The sequence below is a fragment of the Bufo bufo genome, chromosome 3, assembly GCF_905171765.1.
Source record: "Bufo bufo chromosome 3, aBufBuf1.1, whole genome shotgun sequence".
In the NCBI taxonomy this organism is placed as follows: Eukaryota; Metazoa; Chordata; class Amphibia; order Anura; family Bufonidae; genus Bufo; species Bufo bufo.
The window spans coordinates 268,009,252-268,022,303 of record NC_053391.1 but is presented as its reverse complement, the minus strand read 5'-3'; the positions used below and the strand labels follow the sequence as shown (position 1 = coordinate 268,022,303).

Sequence of the window (13,052 nt, the reverse complement as noted above, 5' to 3'; positions counted from 1 at the left end):
CTTTCTCAAAAAATGTCAGCTTTCAGACGAACAAAAAAAAAAAGTCATGCATGCATTACTTTTTGCCCGGCCAAAACCCGACATTTATGCCAAAAAGCGTCTGGATCCCATTGTAGTCAATGGGGTTTGGCGGTGCATTGCATTATTCAGATCCGGTGGACTACAGCATGTAGGTCCTCTGCCGGAACAGCCTGCTGGATTTGTAAAGACATATGTTATGTTACCATGCCCCTTGTTCTTACCAATGGCACTTCCTACATCCTATGTTACAAGGGTCCTATATGGGATGTAACCAACAGCGACTGAATATCAAAATAAATTTGTCACAGGGTGCAATGGTAGAATAATAGCTAGAAAAATTAGTAGCACATAGGTTAAGAAATGACAAGCTCAGAGTCTTGTCTACATATGCTCGCAGTTTAGGGAATAGGATCAATGAACTTGAGGCTATAATGGCATCTGAGAATATAGATTTAGTGGCTGTTACTGAGACGTGGTTCAATGGAAGTAATGAGTGGGATATAACAATACCAGGGTTCTCTCTATATAGGAAAGACAGAGAAGGCAAGAAGGGGGGAGGGGTGGCCCTGTATGTGAAAGATATCATAAAATCTAATTTAATACAAGTTAGCGAGACCAATTTAGAATCAGTTTGGGTTACCTTGCAGCTTGATAATAATGAGGTAACTTGTGTAGGTGTGATATATAGACCACCTAGCCAAGTCAAAGAATTAGATGATCTACTAGTTGAGGAAATAGCTAAAATGACATTGAAGGGGGAAGTTATCATTATGGGAGACTTTAATCTTCCTGATGTAAACTGGAAAACCAAAATAGCTAGTTCTGCCAGGAGTACAGATATTCTAAATTCCCTACTGGGGTTATCTCTACAGCAAGTAGTTGAGGAGCCAACCCGGAAGGAGGCCTATTTAGATTTAGTATTCACAAATGGGAATTTGGTATCTGATATTACTGTAGTGTAAAGCTTGGGATCTAGTGATCACCAGTCAGTGTGATTTACTATAAGTACAGTGACTGATTCACACCACACAAAAACAAAAAAGTTTTAGATTTTAGAAAAACAGATTTTTATAAAATTAGATTAGTGGTATACGAGTCCCTATCAGATTGGAACAGTTTCAATGGAGTCCAGGAGAAATGGGACTACTTAAAAGTGGCACTATTGAAGGCAACAGAAAATTGCATTAGGCTTGTCAGTAAAAGAAAAAAAAGAAGAGACCACTGTGGTACTCAGCAGAAGTGGCCAAAATCATTTAAAACTTTTTAAATTACTAGTATTTAGTAATTTAAAAAAAACTAAAAAAACGAGGATGACAGGCAAATTTATAAGATTAGGCAGAGAGAGGCAAAACAAGTTATAAGAGCTTCTATAGCGCAGGCAGAAGAGAAATTAGCTCAATCAGTGAAAAAAGGCGATAAGACATTCTTCAGATACATAAATGAAAAAAGGAAACTAAAACAAGGAATTACCAAATTAAAAACAAAAGAAGGAAGGTATATGGAAGAAGATAAAGAACTAGCTGACTGCCTCAATGAATACTTCTGTTCAGTTTTTACAAAGGAAAATGAAGGAAAAGGACCTCAGTTAGGAACGAAGACTAATTAATCTTTTGATGCATAGGTTCTAAGTCAGCTGTCTAAAATTAATACAAATAAGTCAAAGGGGCCTGATGGGATACACCCAAAGCTATTAAAAGAGCTCAGCGGTGAACTAGCAAAACCATTAACAGATTTATTTAACCAATGTTAACAGCAGTCGTCCCAGAAGATTGGAAATTAGCAAATGTTGTGCCCATTCACAAGAAAGGTAGTAGGGAGGAATCAGGCAACTATAGTCCAGTAAACCTGACATCAATAGTGGGGAAATTAATGGAAACCATACTCAAGGAGAGGATTGTGGTACATCTAAAAGCCCATGGATTGAAAGATGAAAAACAGCATGGGTTTACTTCAGGGAGATCATGTCAAACTAATCTTATTGATTTTTTTGATTGGGTGACTAAAATAATAGATGGCGGAGGTGCAGTAGACATTGCTTATCTAGACTTTAGTAAGGCTTTTGATACTGTCCCACATAGAAGGCTTATCAATAAATTGCAGTCTTCGGGCTTGGACTCCCATATTGTTGAATGGATTAGTCAGTGGCTGAGGGACAGACAACAGAGGGTTGTAGTCAATGGAGTATATTCAGACCATGGTCTTGTTACCAGTGGGGTACCTCAGGGATCTGTTCTGGGACCCATATTGTTTAATATCTTTATCAGCGAAATTGCAGAAGGCCTCAATGGTAGGGTGTCTTTTTGCTGATGACACAAAGATTTGTAACAGGGTTGATGTTCCTGGAGGGATACACCAAATGGAAAAGGATTTAGGAAAACTAGAGGAATGGTCAAAAATCTGGCAACTAAAATTTTATGTTGATAAGTGCAAGATAATGCACCTGGGGTGTAAAAACCCAAGAGCAGAAAATAAAATCAGTGATACAGTCCTAACCTCAGTATCTGAGGAAAGGGATTTAGGGGTCATTATTTCAGAAGACTTAAAGGTAGGCAGACAATGTCATAGAGCAGCAGGAAATGCTAGCAGAATGCTTGGGTGTATAGAGGCATTACCAGTAGAAAGAGGGAGGTGCTCATGCCGCTCTACAGAGCACTAGTGAGACCTCATTTGGAGTATTGTGGGCAGTACTGGAGACCATATCTCCAGAAGGATATTGATACTTTGGAGAGAGTTCAGAGAAGAGCTACTAAACTAGTACATGGATTGCAGGATAAAACTTACCAGGAAAGATTAAAGGACCTTAACATGTCTAGCTTGGAAGAAAGACGAGACAGAGGGGATATGATAGAAACTTTTAAATACATAAAGGGAATCAACAAGGTAAAAGAGGAGAGAATATTTAAAAGAAGCAAAACTGCTACAAGAGGACATAGTTTTAAATTAGAGGGGCAAAGGTTTAAAAGTATTATCAGGAATTATTACTTTACTGAGAGAGTAGTGGATGCATGGAATAGCCTTCCTGCAGAAGTGGTAGCTGCAAATACATTGAAAGCATGCATGAGAAAGGCATAAGGCCATCCTTCATATAAGATAGGGCCAGGGGCTATTCATAGTATTCAGTATATTGGGCAGACTAGATGGGCCAAATGGTTCTTATTTGCAGACACATTCTATTTATCTATACAGATATTGATGACCTATCCTCCGGAAAAGCAGACAGCTCCGTACACTGTGCAGTGCCTGTGCCGGAGTAATGGAACTCAGCTCCCATTCAAGTGAATGGTTGCATAGCTTGAAAACGCTGGTGCCGGTAACTCCACAGTGAACAATGGAGCGCTACATACTGTTAGCTTGCGGTACCAGGTGATTGGTGGGAGTGCCAGGTGTCATACCCCCACCGATCTGATATTGATAACCTATCCAGAGACAAGCTCATCAATATTTGTTGCTTGGAGAACCCCTTTAAATGTATAAATTAGGTTTTACGTTTTGCTGAATCTTTCCCCGCAAAACTATACATCAATCTGCTCAGCTTCTACTACTCTATAACACGTTGCCTGCAGATTTGCATTCTGTTGTGACAGGTCCTCTTTAAGGCCTAAAACAGGTGGGTTTTTAAAAAAAAATTTGGGGTATATTCATATTGAGGGCCTATCTTCAGGATAGGTCATCAATATAAGATTGGCGGGGGCCAGACTTCCGGGAGACCGTCGATCAGCTGTTTAAGGAAGCCGCGGCTCTTTACGGAGCTCTGGTGAGCACCGTATCCTCCTCACAGCTTACCAAACAAAGCAACATCCACTGGGTAATGGCTGGCCTTGGTATTGCAGCTCAGCCCCATTTAACTGAATGGGACTGAGCTGGGCCTAAGCCATGTGACCAATGACCATGATGTCACATGGCCTAGGTAGAGGTATAAGTGCTCACTGCTACTGCCTTTTCGTACAGCAGGGGTGTCGGGAGTAGGACCCTAACCAATCTCATATTGATGACCTATTCTGAGGATTGGGATATTACAAGACACCGTTATTGATGCCCTTTCCTCAGAACAGGCTATAAATTTTTGATCGGCAGTGGTTCAACACCCTGAACCCCTCTCCTCGCCCCGATCAGCTGTTTAAGAGTAGCATCATACAGGAAAAATGTGAATAAGTTCTAAACAAAACAAAAAATGTAACTTAAATTGTGTAGTAAAATGCAAAAATACCTACAGCACCAAGGGATGGGCCAAAGCGTCCAGTGGCTGCTTTGCACACATAGCTTGCAAATGTAGACACAACTCCTACAAAAAAAAAATATATTTTTTTAAATGCACTTCTACAGTTAAATAATCGTACTGACATTTAGTTTAACAATACTGTGAAAACCATTATCTACTGCAAATTATAGAGTATGATGTGGATTTTCAATTGTGTATTCATTAGGGCCTTCTCTGTAGCAAATAAGTCCATTGACATGTCCCCTTCAGACTGCTGTCCGGCGCATCCAAACCAGAATAATCAAATATTATTATACATGTCCCTATTCAAGTTAGTCCTGATAACACATTGTTGTACCTGCTAATTTATTTTTGTACTAGCAATAACAAATACATAGTTTTTTGTGTTTTTTTATTTTTTTTATTTTAACACTTTGCACACATAAAAATAATAATACATTTTTATGAATCGCTGTATCCCAAGACGCATACGTTTTTAATTTTTTCTTGTAGTGACCTATGTGGGGCTTTAAATTTGCAGGACGACTTGTAATAATGCTGAAACTGTTACTCGATTGAATCGAGTAACTTGACACAAAAAAAATCCTCAATGCAAATTTTTTGCATAGAGGATTCGCTTGTGTCATGTGCTATTACTCACCGCTCCATGGTCACCCGCCAGCCCGCACCGCGCTGCACTGTCCTCCCGACACATCATCAGGACATAGTGCATGTAAGCACGCACTATGACCCGACACTGTCCGACATCAGGTCATAGGGCAGCACTTGGAGAAGAAGATGGACAAGCTGTGAAGCGTCGCCCCTACAGGAAAGGTAAGTATTTTATTTCACTGGCGCTGGCAACATGGTTATAAAGGGGAGATGGTGGCACTGGGGGGGGAGGCAGCCCGATGGCACTGGGGGGGGGGGGGGGAGGCAGCCTGATGGCACTGGGGGGGGAGGCAGCCCGATGGCACTGGGGGGGGAGGCAGCCCGATGGCACTGGGGGGGGGAGGCAGCCCGATGGCACTGGGGGGGGGGAGGCAGCCCGATGGCACTGGGGGGGGAGGCAGCCCGATGGCACTGGGGGGGGGGGAGGCAGCCCGATGGCACTGGGGGGGGGGGGGGAGGCAGCCCGATGGCACTGGGGGGGGGGAGGCAGCCCGATGGCACTGGGGGGGGAGGCAGCCCGATGGCACTGGGGGGGGAGGCAGCCCGATGACACTAGGGGGGGGAGGCAGCCCGATGGCACTGGGGGGGAGGCAGCCCGATGGCACTGGGGGGGGGAGGCAGCCCGATGGCACTGGGGGAGGCAGCCTAATGGCACTGGGGGAGGCAGCCTAATGGCACTGGGGGAGGCAGCCTAATGGCACTGGGTGGAAGCTAATAGTACTGGGGGGGCAACTGATGGCACTAGGGGAGAGCCTGATAACACGAGGGGGGGGGGGCATCCTGATGGCAATGGGGACTTTTTTATAGATTACTCGATTACAAAAATAGTTGATGGCTGCAGCCCTAAAAATTTGGGTACATAACACTTTTTCCTCAATTTTTTCTGTTTTTATACAGAAGTAACTGGAAAAATGCCACATGTGGTGTCACAGATGACTAGAAACCTAAATAATGGACAAGTAGATAAAAAGTAAAAACAAGCAAAATATGGCTTTTTAAGCCAGACGACCTCCACCCCTTAATTTGGTGGTAATATTGGTCTTGTATTTAGGGTCCATTCACATCGCTGGCACTACAATAGAAAATGTCTAATCTTGTCTGCAATTGCGGACAAGAATAGGACATGTTCTGATTTTTTGCGGAAACGAAAGCACGGATGCGGAAGTGCGGATGCGGACAGCACATTCCGGCCCCATTGAAAATAAATGCGTCTGCACCCGTTCCGCAAAATTGCGGAACGGATGCGGATCCATTTTGTGGACATGTGAATGGACCCTTAAACTGGAATTTATGTTGTTCGGATTCCCCTTGATTTTTGTTTAATTTTTTTTATATGAAATATTTTATATTTTTTATTTTAAAATCCAATTCTTTTACCCAAGTGAGCAAAACAGACTGATTGGCTAGAATATACACCTTTAAGATTAAAATTAGACTTCTAAACAAAAAATTACAGGCAACAGTGGATACACCATTTGCACAGGGCTCAGCAGGTAGTAAGGGGAAACTCCCTCCTTATGATGATAACACTAACAATATACAAAAGATATTAACGGATAACGTTTAATTATTCATTGGAATGAACCCATGTTTAAAAACTGGAAGTTTTTCTTTGGCTATCATTTTTCAAAGCAGGTCTGAAAATGATTTTGGTTTCAACATATCCAGTTTTTTTCTGTATTTATATGTAGTATGAAGCCCTACATTCTTACCTGCTGACATGTACAGTGCCAAAAATTGCTCCTGGCCCAGAATAGAAACAATACTGGATGAAAATGTCCATAATACATACATATTTGCAGCCATATGGAACAGAGAGAAATGGCTAAACGTGGAAAGAATCATGGGAAAGCAGAGATTCTCTGTAGAGAAAAAAAACAGCACATTTAAATAGCAAAGTAATATAAGCATCATAAATGTGACAATTCTGTTTTGGTCTGTGTTCCTGAAAGTTTTCTGCTGGTAAGCTGCATACATGGTTAAACGATCTATCGCTTAACAGGCCTAATATGGTTATAGAGGTGGATGCCCCATTCTGGCAGACTTGTATGTATTAGGGCCAGTTTACATTACTGATTTTGAAAAATTCTTCCAAATTTTTTTTTAACCAATGGGTTGAATTTTCAGCTTGAGGTTTTGGAAGCAGATCTGTGCCAAAAAAAGTGCAGAAAACACAAAAAACACCTGGACTTACATTGAGCTGTTTTTTTCTGTTTCAATGGGAGATTCAACGCCGATTGTGCCTCAAGATAGGGCATGCTGCTTGTTTTTCCCCACACTTCTTTTTTTCCACGTGTAAAAAGAAAAAAGGAAGTGCTGGGAGGCAGTTTTGAGGCGTTTATTTTAGCTGACCTCAGTGTGAACTGGCCCTTAGGGGTTGTTCATATCTGTATAGGAGGCTTTGTTGCAGATTCCACTAAAAAGGAGGACAAAATAGCACAGCATGCTGCACTGTAATGTCCGATAAAATTACAGAAACGCTGACAAACCTCATTATAGTCAACTGAGTCTGTCCATCATCTTGCTGTCAGTTATCTGATGGAACAGGCAATGTAGCAGAACAACAGAAAATATATACAGTATATGTTTATTGTACATGTAGACCAAGCTATTTCCAGGCCAGTTATCGGAAACAAGTGTTCATCGGAATGCTCCTTCCTGATAACTGACTTGTATAATCATGCCACCGATCAGCTGATAAGTGAGCAAACACTTGTATTTAAGTTGTTCAGCATCTTTATTCAGGATGAAAAATGCATGAGTATGCCTGTGTGATTATGCCTGTGCTGCCTATAATCATGAATCTTTCATCCTGATGAAATATGCTGAACAACCTACATACAAGTGTTTGCTCACTTATCAGCTGATCGGTGGCATGATTATACAAGTCAGTTATCAGGAAGGAGCATTCAGATGAACACTTGTTTCCGATAACTGGCCTGGAAAAATCTTGGTCTATTAGGGTCTTCATTCTCTGAAGACTGTGAATGTTACTTTGATGGGGGAGGGAAACCAATAAGTGCAGATAAGGGAATTTTTCTCTTATCGGATATATTACAAAGCTTCTTATATTTACCTGCACTGTTGACTCATGCTGTTATGTGAAAAGTTAGTGACCAATAAAGTACAGGATTACCTAGTCTCCCACCAGGATAATAAAACCTAACAAATTGTGGCATGCTCTGTACCTGCAACAATGAAAACCAAGATATCCAAGCCAACTGTCTATAAGTAGTTGACTGCAACAATATTCTGAAATCCAGAGAAAAATGGTGGCTCACTCACTGTTCCAAATGCTGGTAAGAATGATTAGGTGAATTGTAAGGGGATTTGGGGGTCACTCAATATATGGCAAATGACCTCTGACAGGACGCTGAGATCCGCGCAATTAACCCCTCAACTGAGGGGTTAATTGCGGCTGATCGCAGCGTGCAGTCATAGGGGCTGGGATATGGCCGGCACATTCATTGGTGGCTGCAGTGGCCACAGTCCCTCCCCTCCTCCTCCTACTCTGTTCTCAATGGTGGTCAGCGGCAGCCGCGCATAGTGGGGGGGGGAGGGACTCCCTCCTTCTCCACTGTGCCGGCTCAGGAGAACATGGTGCGCGCCGAGAGCGCGATCATATCGCGGTCCGGCAATATAGGCGATATGCACAAAATCCATATCGTGGCACAAATTTATATCGCATATCGCCTATATCGCCCACCCCTAGTTGATAGTAAAACCATGATCAATGGTAAAAAACATAATAGATGTCTAATAACATATGCATCCAATTGACTTGTCTCCTCAGATAGGAGCCTACTGAGACTGTGGTGAACAACTATCCAATTCACCAATCAATCGAATTTGCTGCTATCTTGCTAATTTGCAAGTTTTCTTACCATATGTTATTAGACGTCTATTATGACTATGTTTTTTACCATTGATCATGGTTTTACTATCAACTATGTTTTTAATCATTTTTAATCATGTTTAGTGAGTATATTTGATAAAGTATCCTTTGATACATTTTTATACACCTGTCCATCATTTGCCATATATTGAGTGACCCCCAAATCCCCTTACAATTCATCTAAATATTCTGAAATCATTGCAGAGGTGAGATGGTTGAGAAAGCCCCCATTCAGCCAACTCAAATACACTGATGTCCAATCATTGCAAACACAATATCCTATTATTTCCTATTGGTGGAAAGAAAAATACTAAGGCTACTTTCACACCTGCGTTTGGTGCGGATCTGTCATGGATCTGCACAAACGCTTCCGTTCAGATAATACAACCGCATGCATCCGTTCAGAACGGATCCGTTTGTGTTATCTGTAACATAGCCAAAACGGATCCGTCTTGAACACCATTGAAAGTCAATGGGGGACGGATCCGTTTTCTATTGTGCCATATTGGGTCAGTGAAAACGGATCCGTTCCCATTGACTTACATTGTGTGTCAGGATGGATCCGTTTGCCTCTGCATCATCAGGCGGACACCAAAACGCTGCAAGAAGCGTTTTGGTGTCCACTCCAGAGCAGAATGGAGACGGAACGGAGGCAAACTGATGCATTCTGAGCGGATCCTTTTCTATTCAGAATGCATTAGGGCAAAACTGATCCGTTTTGGACCACTTGTGAGAGCTCTGAAACGGATTTCACAAACGGAAACCAAAACGCCAGTGTGAAAGTAGCCTAACTCTCTTCACTCAAAAACTAAGATACCCAAACATCTCATCTTGTGATCCCTTCTAAGTAAACAATGAATAAAAAGATGTGCAAATTTATAAGGTGGGGAAAACGATCACTTACGAGATGCAGGGTTGGAAGTAAAGTATCGAAACATTGTTCGCTGGATGTTGGGTACTCTCCAAAGGCAGAATACAAGAAGGTTAGCTGCAATTATTCCTGTGGAAAGATTGATCAGGGGAAGCAATTTAAAAGATAAGGTTTAGACACTTTAAGAAGCATTTTACACCTTGCCGAACACTGGGGCATGGGTTATGAGAAAGGGGGTGTAGATTAAATGTGATGTCCGACCAGAAAATGCTGCAAAAATGTGGGCACATTTTGTTGATGTAAACTAAAGTCTGATCAAGCCAATCAGGGGGCTGTATGCAGGCAGGTCCTTCTGCTCAGAAGGAAGAAACTATTCTGTTCCTAGCAAAGCTTGTGAAAGGATGTTCTGGCAGTGTCTGCCAAAAAACAATGGCAGACACAAGCCAGTTACTAGGGACACTATAGGGGCACTACAGGAAGAAAATATAGAGATATACTTGGGTAGATTTTGGAGTTTTATCAGGGAAAGCTTAGCACAGAGAGTGAAGAACTGTTTCTATTTACCCATTGTTATTTCAGCATTTTAGTGAATTATACCCATGTTATTGAACGTGTTGTATATTATTGCAAGATAATGATCAGTGTTACAGCAAACACTATTTACTACAATAACGCCATTATACTTGTGTTATTGAGTGCATTATATATTAATGCAAGATACCTTTCGATGTTAAAGCAAGTGCATTTTACTGCAATAACGCAATTATACCAGTGTTTTTGAATGTGTTGTATAAAGGATACCATTCAGTGTTATAAGAAACATATTTTACTGCAATAACGCATTTATAATACCCGCGTTATTGAACTTGTATATTATTGCAAGATACTGTTTAGTGTTACAGCAAACGTGATTTAACTGCATTATTACCGTTGTAAATTATCAATACCGGTGTGCAGTGTGTTTGGGGAGGGACATTTAATTAAGTCTGTCTTTAAACAGTATGGCAAACAGCAGTTGTATTTACACTCCGTAAATAAATCCCATGTGCTAAGGAAGATACTCAAGTTAGGGCTCTTTCACACTTGCGTTGTTCTTTTCCGGCATAGAGTTCCGTCGTCGGGGCTCTATGCCGGAAAAATCCTGATCAGGATTATCCCAATGCATTCTGAATGGAGAGAAATCCGTTCAGGATGCATCAGGATGTCTTCAGTTCAGGACCGGAACGTTTTTTGGCCGGAGAAAATACCGCAGCATGCTGCGCTTTTTGCTCCGGCCAGCACTGAACACTTGCCGCAAGGCCGGATCCGGAATTAATGCCCATTGAAAGGCATTAATCCGGATCCGGCCTTAAGCTAAACGTTGTTTCGGCGCATTACCGGATCCGACGTTCAACTTTTTCTGAATGGTTACCATGGCTGCCAGGACGCTAAAGTCCAGTCTGGCATGTTAAAGTGTAGTGGGGAGCGGGGGAGCAGCACACCCACCGTCCACGCGGCCCCCGGGGCGTCCCAGAGCGACGCCAGGGCGCCCCACGCGCATGGACCACGCGATCCATGCGCATGGGGCGCCCCAACGTCACCCTTGAGCACCCCGGGAGCCGCACGGGCGGCAAGCACACTGCTCCCCCGCTCCCCACCACTACCATGGCAACCAGGACTTTAATAGCGTCCTGGCTGCCATAGTAACACTGAACGCATTTTGAAGACTGATCAGTCTTCAAATGCTTTCAGTTCACTTGCGGTGTTACGGATCCGGCAGGCACCTCCGGCAACGGAAATGCACGCCGGATCCCAACAACGCAAGTGTGAAAGAGCCCTTAGTCTCCCTGTTGATGACTTGTTTGAGAGCAGCTGGCATCTCGCCACTGTGATGTCGACGGCAAACAGATAGATAAACAGTGTAGAGACTGCAGCAATCACAGGAGCGCTGGGAGCGCTGTGTTCTCTTTGACCCCTTAGGGACCGGGCTCATTTTCACCTTAAAGGGAACCTGTCACCAGTTTTATGGTGTCCTAACTTTCTTTAATTGACCCAGTCAATCTGCCAACATCTTGTATTGAAAAGCTCCAGCTGATAATGATGAGTCCTGAATATTCATGAGCTCCTGACTCTCCCCGCCCACCTGCTGCTGATTTTGACAGTTTTTTTCCATATGAATCAGCAGCAGGGGGGCAGGGGAGTGGCTATAGCTCTGAATTAAATATACGCTGGACTCAATGACATCACGCTGGACTCAAATCAGCTCATTAGCATGCGGCATCTTTGTGTGTATATTATGAGGTAACCATCTGTCACGCCAGTAAGTGAATACATCTAAGGTACTTTTTAGTAGTTACCGTATTTTTCGCCCTATAAGACGCACTTTTTCCCCCAAAAGTGGGGGGGGAAATGGCAGTGCGTCTTATGGGGCGAATGCTGCGATTTTGCAGAATTTTCTATGATATACCCGCCTCGATGCCGCGCGGCGGGTGTATCAGCTGTGAGGGAGGAGGGGCTGGGGGCCGGCATCTGCTTTTATAATGACAGCGGGGCCCGTGCAGTGACTGTATTTTACTACACTGGCCCCGCTCACTGTATATTATCGTATCTGTAATAGTTAATTGTTATGTATATAATCGGGTAATCAGCGCCTGTACACTTACAACTACAAGCGCTCGGTAGCAGAGAGGAGGGAGGAGGCAGGCCGGGAGGATGGGCACTGGCAGCGTGAGTCACTACGTCATGCGCCCACATCGCCTGCTTCATTCATAAAGTGTGCGGCGCAGGCGCGTGACGTAGTGACTCACGCTGTCAGCGCCCATCCTCCCGGCCTGCCTCCTCCCTCCTCTCTGCTAAAGAGCGCTTGTAGTTGTAAGTCACTGCACGGGCCCCGCTGTCATTATAAAAGCAGATGCGACCCCCACCCCCTGTATTGAGGGTCATTCACTACAGGGACACTGTTATGGAGGGGATCTGTGGATGACACATAGCATAAGATGCTATATATGTGTCATCCACAGATCCCCACCATAACTGTCATAAACAGATCCCCATAATAGTGCCATCCTGAGACCCCAATAAGAGCCACCCACAGATTCCCCATAAGTGTCACCCACAGATCCCCCATAAGTGTCACCCACAGATCCCCCATAAGTGTCACCCACAGACCCCCCATAACAGTGCGTCACCCACAGATCCCCCATAACAGTGCGTCGCCCACAGATCCCCCATAACAGTGCTTCACCCACAGATCCCCCATAATAGTGCTTCACCCACAGATCCCCCATAACAGTGCGTCACCCATAGATCCCCCATAACAGTGCGTCACCCACAGATCCCCCATAACCGTGCGTCACCCACAGATCCCCCATAACCGTGCGCCATCTACAGACCACAATTAGTTCAAAACCCACCAA

The 13,052-nt window shown here is 43.5% G+C and overlaps 1 protein-coding gene across 1 annotated transcript in view; it reads right to left on the bottom strand.

The window, feature by feature from the left end:
- PARL (presenilin associated rhomboid like) overlaps positions 1-13,052 on the bottom strand; it is a 111,928-nt gene that overhangs the window by 80,883 nt on the left and 17,993 nt on the right. Inside the window, exons 5-7 of the mRNA XM_040422209.1 lie at positions 9,691-9,786; positions 6,604-6,753; positions 4,233-4,303 (exon numbers count right to left, since the gene is read on the bottom strand). Of these exons, the coding sequence (XP_040278143.1) occupies positions 4,233-4,303; positions 6,604-6,753; positions 9,691-9,786 (317 nt within the window). The remainder of the gene's footprint in view (positions 1-4,232; positions 4,304-6,603; positions 6,754-9,690; positions 9,787-13,052) is intronic.